The sequence below is a fragment of the Neolamprologus multifasciatus genome, chromosome 5 (genome assembly GCF_963576455.1).
Source record: "Neolamprologus multifasciatus chromosome 5, fNeoMul1.2, whole genome shotgun sequence".
NCBI classification, from domain to species: domain Eukaryota; kingdom Metazoa; phylum Chordata; class Actinopteri; order Cichliformes; family Cichlidae; genus Neolamprologus; species Neolamprologus multifasciatus.
The window spans coordinates 20,972,294-20,993,324 of NC_140443.1; the positions used below are offsets into that span (position 1 = coordinate 20,972,294).

The 21,031-nt window shown below is 41.4% G+C and overlaps 3 protein-coding genes across 3 annotated transcripts in view; 2 read left to right on the forward strand and 1 right to left on the reverse strand.

Moving 5' to 3' along the window:
• Positions 1–21,031, reverse strand: part of tex264a (testis expressed 264, ER-phagy receptor a) — a 90,785-nt gene that overhangs the window by 68,655 nt on the left and 1,099 nt on the right. The gene's annotated exons all lie outside the window — the stretch shown is intronic.
• Positions 389–2,140, forward strand: LOC146518557 (uncharacterized). Its single transcript, XM_085160997.1, has 4 exons — positions 389–550; positions 689–940; positions 1,517–1,606; positions 1,782–2,140. Exons 1-4 carry the CDS (start codon positions 421–423, stop codon positions 2,039–2,041), a joined length of 732 nt encoding a protein of 243 aa, XP_085017123.1. The 5' UTR covers positions 389–420; the 3' UTR covers positions 2,042–2,140.
• Positions 4,411–6,031, forward strand: LOC146518558 (uncharacterized). The gene is made up of 4 exons (XM_085160998.1): positions 4,411–4,540; positions 4,679–4,930; positions 5,507–5,596; positions 5,772–6,031. Exons 1-4 carry the CDS (start codon positions 4,411–4,413, stop codon positions 6,029–6,031), a joined length of 732 nt encoding a protein of 243 aa, XP_085017124.1.

Genomic DNA, 21,031 nt, shown 5'->3' on the forward strand with positions numbered 1-21,031 from the left:
AACAACAGTAGACTTGTGCATAACAAGCAGTGTTGGGACTAACGGTGTGTTCACACCGAACGCGATGGACGCGAATAGAGCGTCAGGTTTACATGTAAAGTCAATGGAAAAGCGCGATGACGCGCGATTGCGGGTCCCGCGAAAATTCGGAAGCAGATTTGCGTCGCGAAAACGCCAAAACTCGTGAAACGCGCGTCAGTGTAGCGCGTCTGGCGCGTTTGACTCGCGAATAAAACCACGCGCGTGAGTTTTTGTGTTGCATTTTGTGCATACGCGCGTTTCGCGTCTACCGCTCGAGTTGGAAAAATCTGAACTCCAGCGTCAAATCGCGCCGCGACAACCAATCAGGGGCCTGGTGACGTGGCTCTGACCTAGGTCAAAGGGGCAGATCCAGCCAAAGCCGTTCATTCTTCATTCAGTATGGAGGAAAAGCTAATCAGTGCCGTGGCTAATCACCCGGAGCTGTACGATGCTAGCTACTACTTTTACCGAGACAGGAATAAAAAGGACCTAGCTTGGAGACACATAAGTGAGGAGATCGGGCAACCTGGTAAGTTCATTCCTTCTTTTTAATTTTCAGACTGACCCGATGAACCCGCGCAAAAGCTAGCAAGCCCGCCTACTGTCCCGCTATTTTCCCACTGATGTACAAATACCTTTCCGCTAACAAGATAATGCGTTTATTCAGAGGACATCTGCAGGAGAAAGTGGAAGAGCCTCAGGGACACATATAATGAGGAGAAGAAGGCAGAGAAGGAGAAGAGGAGTGGGTCTGCAGCAGGATCGGGGAGAAGATGGAAGTTCTTCGCGGTCATGGGGTTTCTGGACCCCTTCCTCACCCCGCGGGAGACAAGCGGCAATATGGTGCGGACCGTGGAGAACTTCTCCCCCGAGGACCAGGGACAGCCCGGAGAGGCAGCAGGGGAGTGTCAGTCAGAAGGTATGTTTACATTGAGTTAATGTAGGCAGTTAATTTATGCGTGTTGTCATACAGGAATATATTTTGTTTATTAATAAACAGTATACAGTAGTCCCGCTGTTCATCCGTCACTGCCTCACCTTTTCGCTGATTTTTTTTATTGCACCGTACAGCTTTCAACGATGCGCATTGCATTCTGCAGCCCAAATGACAAATCTCCTCCATGTCGTGTCTCCTGCGCTTGCCAAACTTATCATGTTTGGTTTTGATAACCATCACGTCCAATAGAAAAAAACAGCACAAAAACACTCATAACTATGACCCTCATTCGGAAATAGACACCTGCACCGGGAGCAAAAAAGGCGCACAAAAGTGGCGCCGCAGACGGAGAAAAAGCGCGGCATAATACTTTTACGTTTTAAAATCGACAAAGGTTTGCACTTTGAGAATCAACTTGTGAGAACTGTGACTACTGTTCATGTGCTGCAATAAATGAGAGACCACTGTATATAATAATAAGTATATAAGTATATAATAATATAATATTCTCTATGACTATTGTCTTCAACCTGTTAACATCTAATATTGTCTTGATAGAGTCAAGTAATCATGCAGCAGAGTCCTCAGCTGTCTCTTCTCCTGGCTCTCCAGTCCCTGGTCCCTCCACTCCTGCTGCTGCACCCACAGGTATGAACATCAAGCACTGACAGCTTTTTACTTGCTTGAATTCCCTTGTGATCACCTTTACTAAATATCTACAACCAATCAGTTTATATCCTGGTTTTTTTTTTTCAATTTTGAAAATGAAAATCTAGTAGCAGCCTTCTCATTACTTTGTGTTGTTTTGTGCTGTGTTTTACAGGCCCACAGAGGAGGACAGCTCGAAGGCGGGCGAGGGACGGGTCCCAGGACGGTCCATCGGCGGTGGAGCTGGCCATCCTGGAGTCCCTAAAGAGGCCACGCCCGTCTCCAACTGAACATTTCCTCCTCGGCCTTGTTCCTGCTCTGGAGAGCATGCCGCCTCAGACACGAGAATTCGTGAAATTTCAAATTTATAAATTAGTTTTTGAAAACAGCACAGCTGTGTTAAATTTGGAAACATTGGACCCTAATGATCAGTAGTTTTCTGATGAGGCAGCAGCTCTCCAGGGCAGAAACAATGTTCTTATTTTTCTCCTCCTTCTCCCTGAGGCTCTTCCACTCCAAGCTGGGTCCTTTTTATTCCTGTCTCTCTGTAAATAGTTACATTTCATATATTTATGATAAATGTTTTTGTTAATGAATTTATATTTTTTCAAATAAACATTTATAATGACAAAATGTCTCTGTTCTACTACACAGCAAATATTGGCACCCGACTTGACACAAGTAGAATTTATTTCATATTATACTAATGACAAAACATACTAATACAGTGGGATGCAAAAGTTTGGGCAACATTGTGAAAAGTAATTATTTTCTTGTACAAATCACTGGTTGTCACAATAAAAATAGTCAGTTAAATATATCATATAGGAGACACACACAGTGATATTTGAGAAGTGAAATGCAGTTTACAGAAAGTGTGCAATAAGTGTTTAAATCAAGCAGGTGCATAAATTGGCGACACAAAAAAAGAGAAATGAAATAAATATTTAGTGTATATGAATGTGTGTGTCTCCTATATGATATATTTAACTGACATTTTTCATTGTAACAGTGATTCATACAGGAAAATAATGACTATTAATAAGGTTGCCCAAACTTTTGCACCACACTGTATATAGGAACATAGTGAAGACAAGTTACTTAAGAGAGTAAAAAGAGGTTAGTTTATTTTGGAGTAGAGCTCCATTTATTAAGAAAAAATTAAAAGGACAGGAACACTCTTTAGAGGTTTGTGGGTGGCTCTTAAAAGAGCCGTTGTGGGGAAGTCACTCGGACTTCAAACAGGCTACTCCTTTGGTTGCCAAGACACAGCTCCCTCCGCTGAGAAGTGAGCCATGAATTTCTCCCTCACCAGGACAGCCTCTCTGGAGGAGTTGTTTGCTGGCAAGGAACCTGGACAAAATTGTTTAAAATGAGTATTATGTGTACTGCAGTTACAAAATACATTATTGAAATTCCAAAATTACAAATTGCAAAACATAAATCTTACATAAAACCTTTTGTAATTATAAGGATAATTACATGATATATATTAGATATAATCTAAAACAGTCTGCGGGGATTATATACAAATATTCAACTATCCCAGAATTAAACCAGGTCTAAATAAAAAGGAGTGAGTATCACTACAAAGGTTAACTCAGTGGTCCTAATGCTACAGTTTGATATCAGCAAACACCGAGCGCATACATTGATATGACACCACAGCCATGCTATCATTGCAAACACTGATAACAGCATAAATCGAATTAAATCGGGACTTGATGAGACCTTCTGAGTATCACTAGAAATATTATAAACAGTCGTCTCCGTACCACAGTTTGCTTTCAGTAAAAACCGAGCATTCACTGTTAGCATAGCACGTCCATGTTAGCAGTGTATAAATGGATAGTTTAGCATATATTAGCACAGGTATCAATAAAGGACTACCATATTAAATACTTTTACTAACCTCAGGCAGATGGACAGGCGCTCTGCAGGTGGGATTGAGCGCCTGTAGTTGGTGTCTAGGCGGGCGATTCTGGGACCGACGCGGGAAAGCAGGTCCTCAAACTGGCCGAGTGAAAGACGGTGATATCGCTGAAATCGGCCGTCATCCAGGCGCAGCTCCTGGAGCAAATGGTGAAACTCACCAAACTGCTCACGCCTCTGGAGGACCTGATGGACCCAGGTACGGCGAGGGCGTCTTTTACGCCGCTGCTCTGCTCTCCACAGTATATAGAGAAGGGAGACTCTCTCTTCAAGCGCTAACTCGACAGCTGCCATCTTGCAAAGATACCGGTCTGGCACAACTTCCTCCCACATCCCTCCCACATTTCCGGTTCACGCGCGTCAAAATATCATATTTTGAAGCGCGATGGATTTTTCTTGGACACGCGTTGAGACGCGAATGTGCACGCGTCAAATTAGGGGCGTTTGGGGCGTTTTTGTTCGCGTCCATCGCGTTCGGTGTGAACACACCGTAACGGTGTGTTCACACCGAACGCGATGGACGCGAATAGAGCGTCAGGTTTACATGTAAAGTCAATGGAAAAGCGCGATGACGCGCGATTGCGGGTCCCGCGAAAATTCGGAAGCAGATTTGCGTCGCGAAAACGCCAAAACTCGTGAAACGCGCGTCAGTGTAGCGCGTCTGGCGCGTTTGACTCGCGAATAAAACCACGCGCGTGAGTTTTTGTGTTGCATTTTGTGCATACGCGCGTTTCGCGTCTACCGCTCGAGTTGGAAAAATCTGAACTCCAGCGTCAAATCGCGCCGCGACAACCAATCAGGAGCCTGGTGACGTGGCTCTGACCTAGGTCAAAGGGGCAGATCCAGCCAAAGCCCTTCATTCTTCATTCAGTATGGAGGAAAAGCTAATCAGTGCCGTGGCTAATCACCCGGAGCTGTACGATGCTAGCTACTACTTTTACCGAGACAGGAATAAAAAGGACCTAGCTTGGAGACACATAAGTGAGGAGATCGGGCAACCTGGTAAGTTCATTCCTTCTTTTTAATTTTCAGACTGACCCGATGAACCCGCGCAAAAGCTAGCAAGCCCGCCTACTGTCCCGCTATTTTCCCACTGATGTACAAATACCTTTCCGCTAACAAGATAATGCGTTTATTCAGAGGACATCTGCAGGAGAAAGTGGAAGAGCCTCAGGGACACTTATAATAAGGAGAAGAAGGCAGAGAAGGAGAAGAGGAGTGGGTCTGCAGCAGGATCGGGGAGAAGATGGAAGTTCTTCGCGGTCATGGGGTTTCTGGACCCCTTCCTCACCCCGCGGGAGACAAGCGGCAATATGGTGCGGACCGTGGAGAACTTCTCCCCCGAGGACCAGGGACAGCCCGAAGAGGCAGCAGGGGAGTGTCAGTCAGAAGGTATGTTTACATTGAGTTAATGTAGGCAGTTAATTTATGCGTGTTGTCATACAGGAACATATTTTGTTTATTAATAAACAGTATACAGTAGTCCCGCTGTTCATCCGTCACTGCCTCGCCTTTTCACTGATTTTTTTTATTGCACCGTACAGCTTTCAACTATGCGCATTGCATTCTGCAGCCCAAATGACAAATCTCCTCCATGTCGTGTCTCCTGCGCTTGCCAAACTTATCATGTTTGGTTTTGATAACCATCACGTCCAATAGACAAAAACAGCACAAAAACACTCATAACTATGACCCTCATTCGGAAATAGACACCTGCACCGGGAGCAAAAAAGGCGCACAAAAGTGGCGCCGCAGACGGAGAAAAAGCGCGGCATAATACTTTTACGTTTTAAAATCGACAAAGGTTTGCACTTTGAGAATCAACTTGTGAGAACTGTGACTACTGTTCATGTGCTGCAATAAATGAGAGACCACTGTATATAATAATAAGTATATAAGTATATAATAATATAATATTCTCTATGACTATTGTCTTCAACCTGTTAACATCTAATATTGTCTTGATAGAGTCAAGTAATCATGCAGCAGAGTCCTCAGCTGTCTCTTCTCCTGGCTCTCCAGTCCCTGGTCCCTCCACTCCTGCTGCTGCACCCACAGGTATGAACATCAAGCACTGATAGCTTTTTACTTGCTTGAATTCCCTTGTGATCACCTTTACTAAATATCTACAACCAATCAGTTTATATCCTGGTTTTTTTTTTTCAATTTTGAAAATGAAAATCTAGTAGCAGCCTTCTCATTACTTTGTGTTGTTTTGTGCTGTGTTTTACAGGCCCACAGAGGAGGACAGCTCGAAGGCGGGCGAGGGACGGGTCCCAGGACGGTCCATCGGCGGTGGAGCTGGCCATCCTGGAGTCCCTAAAGAGGCCACGCCCGTCTCCAACTGAACATTTCCTCCTCGGCCTTGTTCCTGCTCTGGAGAGCATGCCGCCTCAGACACGAGAATTCGTGAAATTTCAAATTTATAAATTAGTTTTTCAAAACAGCACAGCTGTGTTAAATTTGGAAACATTGGACCCTAATGATCAGTAGTTTTCTGATGAGGCAGCAGCTCTCCAGGGCAGAAACAACGTTCTTATTTTTCTCCTCCTTCTCCCTGAGGCTCTTCCACTCCAAGCTGGGTCCTTTTTATTCCTGTCTCTCTGTAAATAGTTACATTTCATATATTTATGATAAATGTTTTTGTTAATGAATTTATATTTTTTCAAATAAACATTTATAATGACAAAATGTCTCTGTTCTACTACACAGCAAATATTGGCACCCGACTTGACACAAGTAGAATTTATTTCATATTATACTAATGACAAAACATACTAATACAGTGGGATGCAAAAGTTTGGGCAACATTGTGAAAAGTAATTATTTTCTTGTACAAATCACTGGTTGTCACAATAAAAATAGTCAGTTAAATATATCATATAGGAGACACACACAGTGATATTTGAGAAGTGAAATGCAGTTTACAGAAAGTGTGCAATAAGTGTTTAAATCAAGCAGGTGCATAAATTGGCGACACAAAAAAAGAGAAATGAAATAAATATTTAGTGTATATGAATGTGTGTGTCTCCTATATGATATATTTAACTGACATTTTTCATTGTAACAGTGATTCATACAGGAAAATAATGACTATTAATAAGGTTGCCCAAACTTTTGCACCACACTGTATATAGGAACATAGTGAAGACAAGTTACTTAAGAGAGTAAAAAGAGGTTAGTTTATTTTGGAGTAGAGCTCCATTTATTAAGAAAAAATTAAAAGGACAGGAACACTCTTTAGAGGTTTGTGGGTGGCTCTTAAAAGAGCCGTTGTGGGGAAGTCACTCGGACTTCAAACAGGCTACTCCTTTGGTTGCCAAGACACAGCTCCCTCCGCTGAGAAGTGAGCCATGAATTTCTCCCTCACCAGGACAGCCTCTCTGGAGGAGTTGTTTGCTGGCAAGGAACCTGGACAAAATTGTTTAAAATGAGTATTATGTGTACTGCAGTTACAAAATACATTATTGAAATTCCAAAATTACAAATTGCAAAACATAAATCTTACATAAAACCTTTTGTAATTATAAGGATAATTACATGATATATATTAGATATAATCTAAAACAGTCTGCGGTGATTATATACAAATATTCAACTATCCCAGAATTAAACCAGGTCTAAATAAAAAAAAGGTTAACTCAGTGGTCCTAATGCTACAGTTTGATATCAGCAAACACCGAGCGCATACATTGATATGACACCACAGCCATGCTATCATTGCAAACACTGATAACAGCATAAATCGAATTAAATCGGGACTTGATGAGACCTTCTGAGTATCACTAGAAATATTATAAACAGTCGTCTCCGTACCACAGTTTGCTTTCAGTAAAAACCGAGCATTCACTGTTAGCATAGCACATCCACGTTAGCAGTGTATAAATGGATAGTTTAGCATATATTAGCACAGGTATCAATAAAGGACTACCGTATTAAATACTTTTACTAACCTCAGGCAGATGGACAGGCGCTCTGCAGGTGGGATTGAGCGCCTGTAGTTGGTGTCTAGGCGGGCGATTCTGGGACCGACCCGGGAAAGCAGGTCCTCAAACTGGCCGAGTGAAAGACGGTGATATCGCTGAAATCGGCCGTCATCCAGGCGCAGCTCCTGGAGCAAATGGTGAAACTCACCAAACTGCTCACGCCTCTGGAGGACCTGATGGACCCAGGTACGGCGAGGGCGTCTTTTACGCCGCTGCTCTGCTCTCCACAGTATATAGAGAAGGGAGACTCTCTCTTCAAGCGCTAACTCGACAGCTGCCATCTTGCAAAGATACCGGTCTGGCACAACTTCCTCCCACATCCCTCCCACATTTCCGGTTCACGCGCGTCAAAATATCATATTTTGAAGCGCGATGGATTTTTCTTGGACACGCGTTGAGACGCGAATGTGCACGCGTCAAATTAGGGGCGTTTGGGGCGTTTTTGTTCGCGTCCATCGCGTTCGGTGTGAACACACCGTAACGCGTTATTAAGTAACGCGTTACAGTAACTACGTTACTATTGTGGTAACGAGCACGGTAACTAGTTATTATGCCAAAACCAGGAACGCGTTAGTCGTTACTAGGATTTAGATAGGGTCGTTACTCGTTACTTCGTGTGGTGGCTATCGCGGAGCTTCCACAGATTCTGTAACATTAGCAAGTGGTGGAGGCAGCAGGTGGAGGACGCAGAAGGAAAAGAGACCCGAGGCGGCCGCCGGTCCAAGTGTGAACTGAACTTCAGGTAAGAAGTTATGACCTGCAGTCTATCTGGGTCAGATATAAACCAAGTTTAGGTGGAGTTTATTTTCGTTGTGCTGACTTTTTCCGTACTGCGTACTAGCTAGCATGACGGAGTTTCTATACAGCTGGGTGGGTGCTATGAAGTTAATGATGTTGAACTTTATTTTGTTCATAAGTTATTAGAGTTGCCAACCGTCCCGTCTGGTATTCAGAGAAAATATTACGCGTTTCTTATTGAGGTGAAAAGGAACAGTTTGTCCCGTAATTCAGCTACAATGAAAAGGGCACAAAGCTGGAGTTATTCTGTGTCTTTGCTGCACAGCTGTCTCTTCTTCTCTCATTCTCCCCCTCCCTCTCCCGTTTCTACTTCAATCATGAAAACTGATCAATGATCAGCTGATCGGCTCTCTTGTTCGTTTATCGCCCACTTTGCGCCAGAAAGAGGAAACCAGCAGATGTCACGCTAAACAACAGCAGCACGTTTAAGCTTGATAAGCTGTTGTTAGAATTTATATAATATTAATTTCTAGTATCAGCTGATGTTTGCTGGAGCCACAGCTGCAAAAAAGCTGCTGGTCATGATGTCGGTTTGGTTATCTGGTGAGAGGGAAACATGAAGATGAAACCAGGAGATGTCCTTACTGAATCATCAGAGCTGAGCAGGTGATGGAGAAACAGGTTTACCTTTTAGGTGACATGAATGAGTTGAAGGGAAGTTATGAACTGTTTCTGAGAGACAAATAACCCCAGGATCCTTTTTTAGGTAGCTGACAGCTGGTAATTGTGCAGGTGCGGATCTAGCAAAGTTTTGCCAGGGGGGCCAGGTAGGGCATTAACAGGGAAAGGTGGGCACAAAGAAATACTTTTCTTTCTTATTCTAATTTAAAATGTCTAGCTTTTAAAAAATAATTATCTGAATCTTGCGAACAAACGATTCATAGATTGATGCAAATATACCATCAAAACAGTGTACATCACTGTCACAACAGTGTTTGTTTTCATTCAAAGGCTTTATCTTCCTATTCAGAAGGCAGAATTTCCGAGTTCCGAGTACAATCAAAGCACCACGACTGCAGTTTTTGTGTTGGATGTAAAAGGCGCACATGATGCTGTGACGTAGGCTAGAATCATGGCAGCGGTCAATGATGGTCCGGGTGTGGGATTTCTCTCGTGGAAATATGCACATTATCTGTTCCTTTCTATTGGTAGGTGGCACAGTGCACTTGTGGCAAGTAAGCAAGCTAGAAGACTGGCAAAGTTATGGAAGCAACACATTAACAAGAGAATTCTGAGTAAAACCAAAGTTACTTTCCCTAGTAACTAGTTACTTTGAAAGTAACGAGTAACTTGAAGTAACTGAGTTACTTTTGATAGAAGTAACTAGTAATGTAACTAAGTTACTATTTTAAAGTAACTTACCCAACACTGATAACAAGCAAGCGAATAATGCAGAAAACAGATTTTTAGACGGGAAACAGTTCTTGAAGTACAGAGAGAGAGAGAAAGAGAGAGAGAGAGCGGTGCATGACGTGTGATTTTCTCGTGGTGGAAGCAAAACAGTAAACGTCAGAGGGAATTCATGACGATGTTTATGTGAAGCGCAGTTTGGATCTTCTTTTGCTGCTGGTTCAGTCAATATTGTTTGGAGAGAGATCAAACTAACAGCTTTAGAATCTGCGCAAAAACGGCGTGAAAACAAAGCGGGGACCGCCGACAGATCAGAATCAGCCAGCTGTTGACTTTCAGCCCCGACCGTGTCCGTGCTGTCGGGTGAGAAAGGCGACATCCCATTGATTCTGATCCGCGGGTCCGCGCTGTGTGTTTACGTCTTTGTGCAGAATCCGTGTTCCTGCTCTCATTTACTGTTTTAGCTGTTTGGTGGTTGTTGAAATTTTGTGCGGTTTCACCTGAGATTCTGGCATTTCGGGCAAAATTAATTTATATTAAAAAATCGATTCAGGATTTTAATGAATCGATTTCACGTTATCCAAGCCAGAATCGATTTTAATTGATAAATCGATTATAAAAACCCACCCCTAACTAGCAGGTTGCTGAGTAGACATCTGTGTAGTGGTTTGTTTGAAATCTACCACTTTTTCCTTCAGTTTCTTTGTCAAGAATTAACTTCCTGTTCAACTGAAATGCCTTCCTGTTCAACTGAAATGCCTTCCTGTTCAACTGAAATGCCTTCCTGTTTAACTGAAATGCCTTCCTGTTCAACTGAAACGCCTTCCTGTTCAACTGAAACGCCTTCCTGTTTAACTGAAATGCCTTCCTGTTCAACTGAAACGCCTTCCTGTTCAACTGAAATGCCTTCCTGTTCAACTGAAATGCCTTGGTTTTTCAGTAGTGTGTGTGAGAGCGTTTCAGTAGTATGTGTGAGAGCGTTTCAGTTGTGTGTGTGAGAGCGTTTCAGTAGTGTGCGTGAGAGTGTTTCAGTAGTGTGTGTGAGAGCCAAAATTTCAGTAGTGTGTGTGAGAGCTACAATTTCAGTAGTGTGTGAGAGAGTGTTTCAGTTGTGTGTGTGAGAGTGTTTCAGTAGTGTGTGTGAGAGCTAAAATTTCAGTAGTGTGTGTGAGAGCGTTTCAGTAGTGTGTGTGAGAGCGTTTCAGTAGTGTGTGTGAGAGCTAAAATTTCAGTAGTATGTGTGAGAGTGTTTCAGTAGTGTGTGTGAGAGCTAAAATTTCAGTAGTATGTGTGAGAGCGTTTCAGTAGTGTGTGTGAGAGCGTTTCAGTAGTGTGTGTGAGAGCGTTTCAGTAGTGTGTGTGAGAGTGTTTCAGTAGTGTGTGTGAGAGCTAAAATTTCAGTAGTGTGTGTGAGAGCGTTTCAGTAGTGTGTGTGAGAGCTAAAATTTCAGTAGTATGTGTGAGAGCGTTTCAGTAGTGTGTGTGAGAGCTACAATTTCAGTAGTATGTGTGAGAGCGTTTCAGTAGTGTGTGTGAGAGTGTTTCAGTAGTGTGTGTGAGAGCTAAAATTTCAGTAGTATGTGTGAGAGCGTTTCAGTAGTGTGTGTGAGAGCTACAATTTCAGTAGTATGTGTGAGAGCGTTTCAGTAGTGTGTGTGAGAGCGTTTCAGTAGTGTGTGTGAGAGCGTTTCAGTAGTGTGTGTGAGAGCTAAAATTTCAGTAGTATGTGTGAGAGCGTTTCAGTAGTGTGTGTGAGAGCTAAAATTTCAGTAGTATGTGTGAGAGCGTTTCAGTAGTGTGTGTGAGAGCGTTTCAGTAGTGTGTGTGAGAGCGTTTCAGTAATAATGTCCCTTACGGCACCTCATACATATCTATTTAAAAGCCTAGTAACATATAAAGGAATGTAATTACTAGTTACTAACTATTACTGGTACAAAAGCAAAAACACTGACACTAGGAACCATGCTCTCCCTTTAGTAACTGCAGACAGCAGGTGGAATTCTTAGCGTATCTATCAAGTGTGACCATGTGAATTTCTCTTCGTGGCTTTTAGTAAAAATCCTTTTAACGGTTGTTAGTTTGTCTTGAAATATAAGGTGATTCTAACCGTTGGGTGATTTTCCAAGAACCTTATCTTCACTCAGTTTTTAAAATCATTCAGTAAATCTTTGCACCATAAACACGATACAAAAAGACTGCTTTACATAGGCACATGGAAGTGGACATAAGATTGTCCGTGTGCAGAAGTACTCTTGTCCACCGCCACAAACGATTTATGAATATGCCAAATGTAAGCAAAAAAGAAACAGACATGCACACAAACTACAAAAATAACACCAACAAGGTGAGATAATGAAAAGTGCAAACAACCTTTTTTTCCAATTTGCAGTAAATGAAACTCTTCAGATAAGTAAACCATTAATTATAGCTTAAAAAATATATTAAATTTAAAATTAGATGAATAAAGGAGCATTAATACGATGTGTCGTGTGAACATGATTTCTTCTTTAGCCTCTCCCCTCTATCCAAATGGATTTATGTGCAGGGATTGGCCTGCATCGCCCTCTGTCCTACATGGATGCATCAAATGTATGGGCTGTCAGCATGGCTTCTGTACAAAGCTACTCCCTGTCAACACTGGTGGTTTATGATAAGACAAAACAATAGCCATTCAAACACAGAAGGGATAACAACACCCCTCCCACGTACGGCCTTTCTTCAGCGTCTTATATCTCGCCATCTCTCATGCTCTCTCTGCACTGATAGACTAGAGTGCTAGCCAAACCAGTAGTTCACTAATGATATCATTCAGGGCTCTAGCTATCATTCACATCCCACACAGCAACAAGAACAAACAGCAGCTCTGACTGCATCTCATCTCTGCTTCCCTTCAGATAACACACCCCAGAAACTACAGGCAATTAGGAGAGGGAGAGTAACAACACTCCATGTACTTGACTTGTACTGGCTTCTCTGCCACAGTTGTTCAAATGTCCGAAAGGCAGAAATTCTTCACCTCTGTCCACACTGCCAAAACTGTGATTTTGCCAAGACCATTTCTCACAGGTAGCTGAGAAAACGCCGACTGTGGCTTTTTGATTGGTGGGAGTAAAAAGCAAAGCGATAGATAATGGCAAGACTGTGGTGCTTTTACCTTGGAAACTAAACACAGATATATTATATTTCGGTACCAAGCTGTAGAAACCCAATTTACTTAAAAGTGGCTTGTAAATGTGTGTGTTTTATGTGTGTGCAGCTATAGATACAGGCTTATAGATAGATATAGATCTTTCAGCATAACATGAGCATTATCAGCCATAACTACCTTTTATCGATTTTCACTGATTTTCTTGCTAAGGGGATGAGTGTGGCTAAACTCTCCCAATGAGAAAATGTCCTCTAAGGGGTAAAAGAGCTATTGGATCCCTTCGAGGTAGAGGTCAAGGTTTCAGGTTTTTCCTTTAATTTGCCAGTTGTTTTGTACATATAAGCCAGCTCTCTAAGGACCAGTTGAGAGACAAAGTCATTTCAAAAGCAATTCTTTGCTTGAGGCTACAAGGGTTCTTTTTTGATGGATGAGTGCTCTCCAACAATACAAAAGCGCAGCTGAGAGAGGTAATTTTTTATTAGCAGACACGTAATGAGGATTTACTTTCTTCATCTTGCTTGCTCTTAGCCCCGTATCTCCAGCCTCCTGGCCTTCAGTGCTTTGTATGCACTGTTTCCAGTGTGGGGCGCTTTGTAATTGGTCATTTCTGAAGTGTCAGCAGGTTAGGGAGGACTGGGGACAAACACACCAAGGAGACAACTCTCTACCTTGCCGCAGCATAAAACAAAGGATCACAATAAGCATGCCATGCTCTGCTTAATCCAGGATGATCACCACAGTCATTAAGACAAAAACTGGAAAACTTCCACTCACCAAAAAGTAAATCTAAAATGTAAACTAGGAGGGAAGGAGTGACTAATATTGCTCGGTTTTTAAATAAACCATGTAAACCCTGTAAAGGCAACATAGCAGCACAGCTATGAGCTGTGAAACAATGATTTAAATAAATAAATACATCATTCTTATTTCATGTCAAGTTTGCTACAGCACAAAACTAAGTAGTGTCACTGAAATTAGTGCTGAAAAATGATAAGACTTAGAGCCAAATGCGACATGTTTGCCCTTCATGCTCTTGTTGGCAAACTGGGTTTTGCCATCGTGACAGAATGGAGTTAAAGAGGCTGTGATAGTACAAGGTCCTTTCATTGCACTGCAGCCAACAAATCTGCAAATTTGGACCCTCTTTAAAGCACTATGCCATCTTCAGATCAGTGTCCCCAGTGAAGTATGACAAGGAGGAAATGCAGCATTCATAAAGAACACCCCAAGTCTGTGTAAAGCGGATAACAACCACAATCATATTTCATCTATGGTTCAACTGGATCGGATAAATGTATTGCGTGTTTTGCTGGGGAGCTCTCTCTTTCCGCTCAGTGGTTCACGGGATCATTTTCTTCCCATATATCTGGAACACTGAGCCAGATGGTTGTTTAGGGCACTTCAAAGACCAAGCAAAGAACCTGACACATGGGGAGAAACAAGAACAGGAGACTACAGGATAAGCAATTTCTCAACAAGAGCTGTCTTTCACCTCAGTGTGGCAGAGCGATAACCTGTCTCAGCAGAGTGGAAGCCATTCGCCCCCCACAGGCAGATGAGACAGCAAAGACAAAGTCACCAGGAAGGAAATTGAAACTTGCAAGGCTGCACAGCACCAGGACCACAGGTATGCTGTGATGGGCTGTTTGCAGCTTAATTATCGCAAAAGTAAAGGAAGCACATGTATCCAACTAACAAAAACAAAGAACTGTGCCATTCATTTTACAATTTAGGCACAAAGCAAAATTCAACCATCATTGAGAAAACTGAGTGATTTAGCATTAGACTATTTAATATTGGATCAAAATCACTTTTTGAACTGAAAGCTCAAAATATAAAAATGTCCTCAAATTTAAGTGAGCCCTAAAGCATCCGAATCAGATTATACATCCAGTGATGTGATGTTGTGTGGGCCCCAGTGGCCCTTTAAGTCAAGAGCCAAAGGAAATCCATTTTTTTGTCTCTCTTGTTTTCACCGAGTGCAGCTCTGTCCCTTTAGGCTGTGCTCAGACTTGGTTTGTAATTACACATGGCATCCTGGGAGCACTGGCATGTATAATTACTGGTGAGGATAAGCACCCTGCTGGAGGCAGGACACAGTTTTCCCTCACACAGTTGTGGAGCTGGTTTACCACTCCAAGGCCAGCTGGACACTGTGTGGCACTCATCAAGTGAGATGTAACAGAGTTAATCTTCCCTAAAAGGAAATATGAATGAATCCACCCCCTCATCCCCAAACATGCTTAGCTCTTTCTCTAAAAAATGTTCAACTGTATTCCTCTACCATCTTTCTCCATGTCTTGTCTAATAAATATTCAGCTCTGTAATCCAATATCCTGTGTATCCCGGCCTAAAAAAAGCAGATGCGTGAAACGACGAGATGGATGGTGCAGAAGATTCAAAGACATTTTTCACCCTCTTGTTTCACTGACTAATCTGAACATGTCAGTTTATAGAGTAAAAAAATGAGTAAAACAGTTTGTGAAGACAGCCGAATTGGGGGGGCACAAGCGGTTCTCCATTAAACCGATTCCATCTGGATTGCTCCCGTTCTCGATTTTCAGTGTCTTTCTCAGTCCATAAAAATTAATGGGGTGTTTTACTACAGGGAGAGTTGGCATGTCCATATCCTTGCATAATATTGGCTTGAAGACCTGCGGGACCAGACTCCAGGGTATGAGTGTATTTATTTCTCGTTTCATATCCACCTTTAAAAGCGGCAACCCCTTGCCAGAAGCCCCTCTTTCATGTTGTTGCTGTTGACAGACAGACAAGCAGCACTAAAATGCTAATAAATCTGACTGGGAGTGAAGCGATGCTCGGCGCTCTGATCTGAAATTCCGATTGATGAATTGGAGCAATGCGATGCTCTCAAGGTGAGTCAGACTACCAATTTATACCCCTCTTCCAAGGCACTTCCACACCTCTCACTGCCACTCCCACATATGTCTACACATGACATTTCATTTTCTCCTCCTTGTCATGGGGAGCCATGAGTTGGTTTGCTTCGGAGAGCTAAAACAAAGTGGGAATTCAGCAGATCAGAGGATGAACCAAATAGCAGCTCTACTTGAGATTCAATGCTTACACAACATGTTATGAGTGTCACAGACAGCTGCATTTGCTATGTAGCTCCTTTACATATAGTCAGATGCCATTATATTTAAAGTGAGACGTAAATTTGTACTGTACACTAATTTGACTGAAGTAGTGAAATTGCACGCAGTTGTCCCTCTGTAAACTACTTCTGGTAACTGTAAGTACCTCCGGTAGTTTACTGCTTTATCCTTCATGACACGTTGGCCTCAGAGCACTCACTGCTGCCCACTCTTGTTAATGAATTCTGCTCTGGAGATTTCTTGCAGACAGGCAGCCTGCTTGTAGATTCTTTACTCGCTTTCATGCTACAACACAAGAAAGAGCTACAACTACAAAATCCAGTCATTTAGTCTGTACTCATCCAATCTGGGATCATGTCATGGAGCTTATGTCAAAGCTCTATTACAGGAGATCCCGAGGGAGCTCTCTGCCTTCGATTGTTAAGTCCGGCCGTGTAGGGTCACTGTGCAGCTGACTGACACCTGAGAGCCAAACGATTATTTTGAAATTTGACGTTCAATCCTTCAGGTTTGTTGCAATAATAAGTTAAGGTAATTATAAGACCAAGCAAACAACTGTATAGACGTAAACAAGCAACAGAGACGTCTTTAATATACAGTCAAAGAGCCTTCTGACTTGCCACATATACAACTGAATATATTACACTGCTATAACAGAAGCCCTCTATTTTACGTAGTCAGTTTTGAATCCACATTTTCAGGGCACAGACCCCTTCTAGCTTTCATCATCATCATTAAACAGGCACCGTATTTCAATCTGAATGCAAGGTGAATGCAGAAGAATCATCGAAAACCAGCCATGCCCTGGAATAGACAGCCAGGAGTGAAAACCACTGGAGTAATGTGTCATGGTGACCAGCCTCTCAAGCAGGTATGAAATCCAATTTTATTTTAATTTGATGAAACTCATTTTGACTGAATGAATACTAAGAGGCTGGGCTGAGTCACACTACTTATGCCATTATAATAAATTGAGTATAAAGATCAATTGTGGTTTTGAGGAAGCGCCTTCCTCCCACACAAACTCAATTTCAACGCTAATAGTGCCATCTAGAGTCCGTCAGTGTGCAGCTTAGCTGTTCAGTACATAGTAGATAGGAGATTAAGGAGTACTAATTCATAACAATCAAAGTAAATACTGCGTAGTTTAAAATACCTTCTTACTGATTTAACTAAGGATTGTCAGGATAGTAACTGCATAAGATTCTGCATCTCAGCTGTGCTCCAGACATTACACATGGACTATCCTCTTTATTATCATATTCCAGATGTGGTCTTCTCTTGTTTTTACATGTAAACATACATTTATTGCACAATTTAAATGTATAGTAAACAGCTTTGCTGAATACAGAAATTCAGGTATTCATTTTTCCTTAAAATAATGACTTGCCTTTTACTTGTTCTGCAGTATGAAATTTTGACTTGTCACATGGATTTACTACAACACTTTGGACTACCTCTACTGTAAAACCCCCAAAATGACCTAACTTAATATTAATTAGTGCATTGAGCTTTATGTATTGTTCTTTTTGATAGTGGCGGATGGGGGAAGTGAAGTTTACTTACCAGCACTTTAATCATTTAACAAGTTATATTAAATGTGATTTTAATTAACTCAAGCATAATAGACATTTTTTAATCTAATGGCCTGATATAACACGAAACTATGAAACAGCATATTTTGAATAAGGTAACAGATTCACTGCCTTCTCTGGACGCGGGCCAGTTATGCTTAATGCCCAAAGATCCATTCTGAGCCAGGAAAACCCCTTAGAGCCTTGACAGTTTCACACAGATAAGTACATAGTTTCATTCTTAGAGCCTGAGAAAGAAAGCCACCACATGCATCCACAATGCCACTACACGCATTGTGAATGCGTGTGGTGGCTTTTAAGCTCTGTGTGGCTTAAGCTCGTGGTGGCTTGCTGTTAGCAAAAGCTAAACCCAAGACATTAGCCATTGATGACTTCCAGCCTGTGTTCACACTCAGCATTACTATTGAAATATTCATTAAAGCACTGTTAAAGCACACAAATTACAACAAAAAAAATATTTCAAGCTAGTTAAACAAATAAGAATCTGTATTAAATATAAAAATAAGTAAACTTAACATACTGTTCCTTTTGCACAGTATGTTTTTTGACTTATTATATTTTATATTACTATTTATTTAGGTATAGCATGCTCATAATGAGAATGTGTTCAAACACTTTTGTTTTAAAGCCAACTTATTATAACTTATAATGTAAGGCCGCGCTATCAAAAGGAAAATAAGAGTTGCAGTCAAGTGAAAGAGAAAGTTTGCACAGGAAGTGCAGCCCTGTCAAAAAATAAGTAAAGTCCTGTAGCTTGTAGAACCACTTTTTAGCAGCAATAATTTAAAGTAATCGTTTTCTGTATGACTTTACCAGTCACTCACATTGTTGTGGAGGAATTTTAGCTCAATATTCGTTAAAGCTAACCAAGTTAATTCTTCTTTAGTTAACTGAGGTTTGTGAGTCTTAAATCTGGAGAATCTGGACTTTGATCTGGTCATCGCAGGACCTTGATTCTTTTATTTTCAGTATTCTGCTGTGCTCAGGATCATGGTCCTGCTGCACGACTCAGTTTTGGCCAAGCTGCTGGACCAGTGTTCTCACATTTGACACTTTTAAGAATACTTTGGTAAAGCATTCTTAAAAGTTTATTTGAGGTATTTGTGCTTATATGCTATTTTTGGTTTTCCCCAAACATGGCTAAACATCTCCACTCTGGTCTTTCCAAAGGACATTAAGAAGTCGTGTGATTTGTTCTGAACTTAAACTGCGCTGGCATGCTCTTTTTAAAGAGAAGAGTCTTTTCCCCCTCCCAAACAGGCCATACTTGTTCAGTCTTTTTCTAATTGCGTTGTCATGATCTTTAATATTTAACATGCTCACTGAAGCCTGTAGCTCCTGGATTTGTTTTTAGATTTTCTGTGAGCATTGCATCATCCGACACTGGTGTCAACTCCTGTGAAGAGTTGAATGTTCTTGTTGAAATAGCCTTTTAAGTTTCCAGATTGATGGACAGCAACAACTGCTTCTCTAAGGTCATTGCTCATGTTGTTCCTCTTTGGCACTGTGCTAAAACACACCTGAAGACTCCACAGCGGCAAACTGTCAAAAGTCCTGCTTTTTTGGAGGCGCTCGCACTTCCTGATAATCAGTTAATCCATTGCATTTAATGAGCATCACCTGGCTGCTAATTTACCATCTTAATTCCTTAGGAAGAATTAAGTGTGACTGCAGAATCCTGTGAACTTTTTTTTTTCACATGACTGTAGGCGTAAATAGTTTCCTTATGTAAAGTCTAAACAGCTAGCTGTTAACAGCTAATAAAACTCATGCAATAAAAAAAGCAGTAAAAAAAAATCTGACCACATAAAAACTGTATCTCTTCACGCAGATTTACTTCATTACCGTTTAGAGTCCTGTTTGAAAAACTTTTTTTTAACATTAGTGTTAAGTAAAATTTTCAGCAAAACTTAGGCCATGTGGCACCTTTGCAATTTATGTTTACTCCTGCGGATAGTGGGGAGTAATCAGAATGCATGTCACTTTGAAAACAGTAAAGAGCCGTGGGTTGACAAAGAGTCAGGTCAAAAAGGGATTGAAAATTTGCACTAAGAACCTCAAACCTGTCAGTTAAGTTCAAATACTTGCCTACTTAATTTACCCCAGTAAAGCCTAATTCCTCATCACACTTCTTTTTTCCAGTTGCAAGAGTCATGAGATCTATATAGTAATCTCTGTGTTCTGTAGACACCCTATGAGCCAGACTCTCCACAAACTCCAGCACCAGCAAAAAAGTTTTAAAAGCTCTTCAATTAGTCTTTCCCCAGAACTTTCCACTGGCATGACTCACAGTCAGAGCTTCTACTAAAAGACTTCAGTTAAAAAAAGACAGAGAAAACAGTGGGTGTAAGCAGAAATACAGACAGTTATGCTGTTGTGTCACATTCTTTATTCTATAAAGGGAACTGAATTGTGATCGGGCCATATAGAAATTCTGAAACTCTTACACACATGCAGTGACACTGCTCCTTGACCACCACATAGACTGAAGCTGTGTCAAATGCCTCTATTTTGCCACACTGTTTGTCAGCAAGGTCAGCTCGTCCAACAATGTACACTCACCACTCACCTTCCTTACCCTGTGTCAGCAGGACTGACGCAATATAAGCAAACAGAGCCTAAGTGTTAGGTTTTTTTTAAGTCAACGACTAAGATATATATAGAAAATAACTTGCAACTGTGAAATTTCATCAAACTGCACAGTGTTTGTGCTGCTCCCGTACCAGCTGGGAACTCAATGAACACTCCCATCAGCTGTTGAACAGACTCTTTTTGTTGACTAAAAACACAACTCGTGATGGCCAGCAGTATGTGGAATGAAAGCAGGAAATAACCGCAGTTCTCAGCTGAGGAATGACCCGGTTATGCAACATTTGGATCTGGATCCATATGACAAAAGGATATTCATTGCTTCTTTTATCTGGATTGTGACTGTAATATAATTCATTTAGGCTACAACAGAACCCGCTACATTTTCAGACATCTGTCAGCTTTTCCTAGACACATGTGAAGAGGCTGTGTTTGCCCTTATAGTCAGGAATCTGGTTACCATTTCTGAGTCAGAAAGAGGCAAATGCCAAAGTGCCTTGGAGCCACAGATGAGAGGGGAAACAATATCAACAGTGCAACGTGGCAATGAATAGCCGACTGGTTTCATCATTCAAGCTCAGTTACTTTAAAAGACAGCTTATATATTTAAGCCACTGAGCTACACATAGTAAATTACACTGAAATAAATCTGCTTACACAGTTCAGTGCCATGAAAAAATATGAATAAACAATATTTAGAACGAAAAGATTAGTTTATCATCCAAAAGGGATCAGTGGCCACTTAACAACTTAGCCGATGTTTCGTAGCTTTAGTAAAATAAATGTATTTACATTTAAAGCAAAAAATGCCAACATAAGCACTTTCCAATGACAGGATACTGCATGGAGAAAAGAACAATTAAAGATGTAACTGTAGCTGCTGGGAAATTGTGAGGTGACTTTAGAGA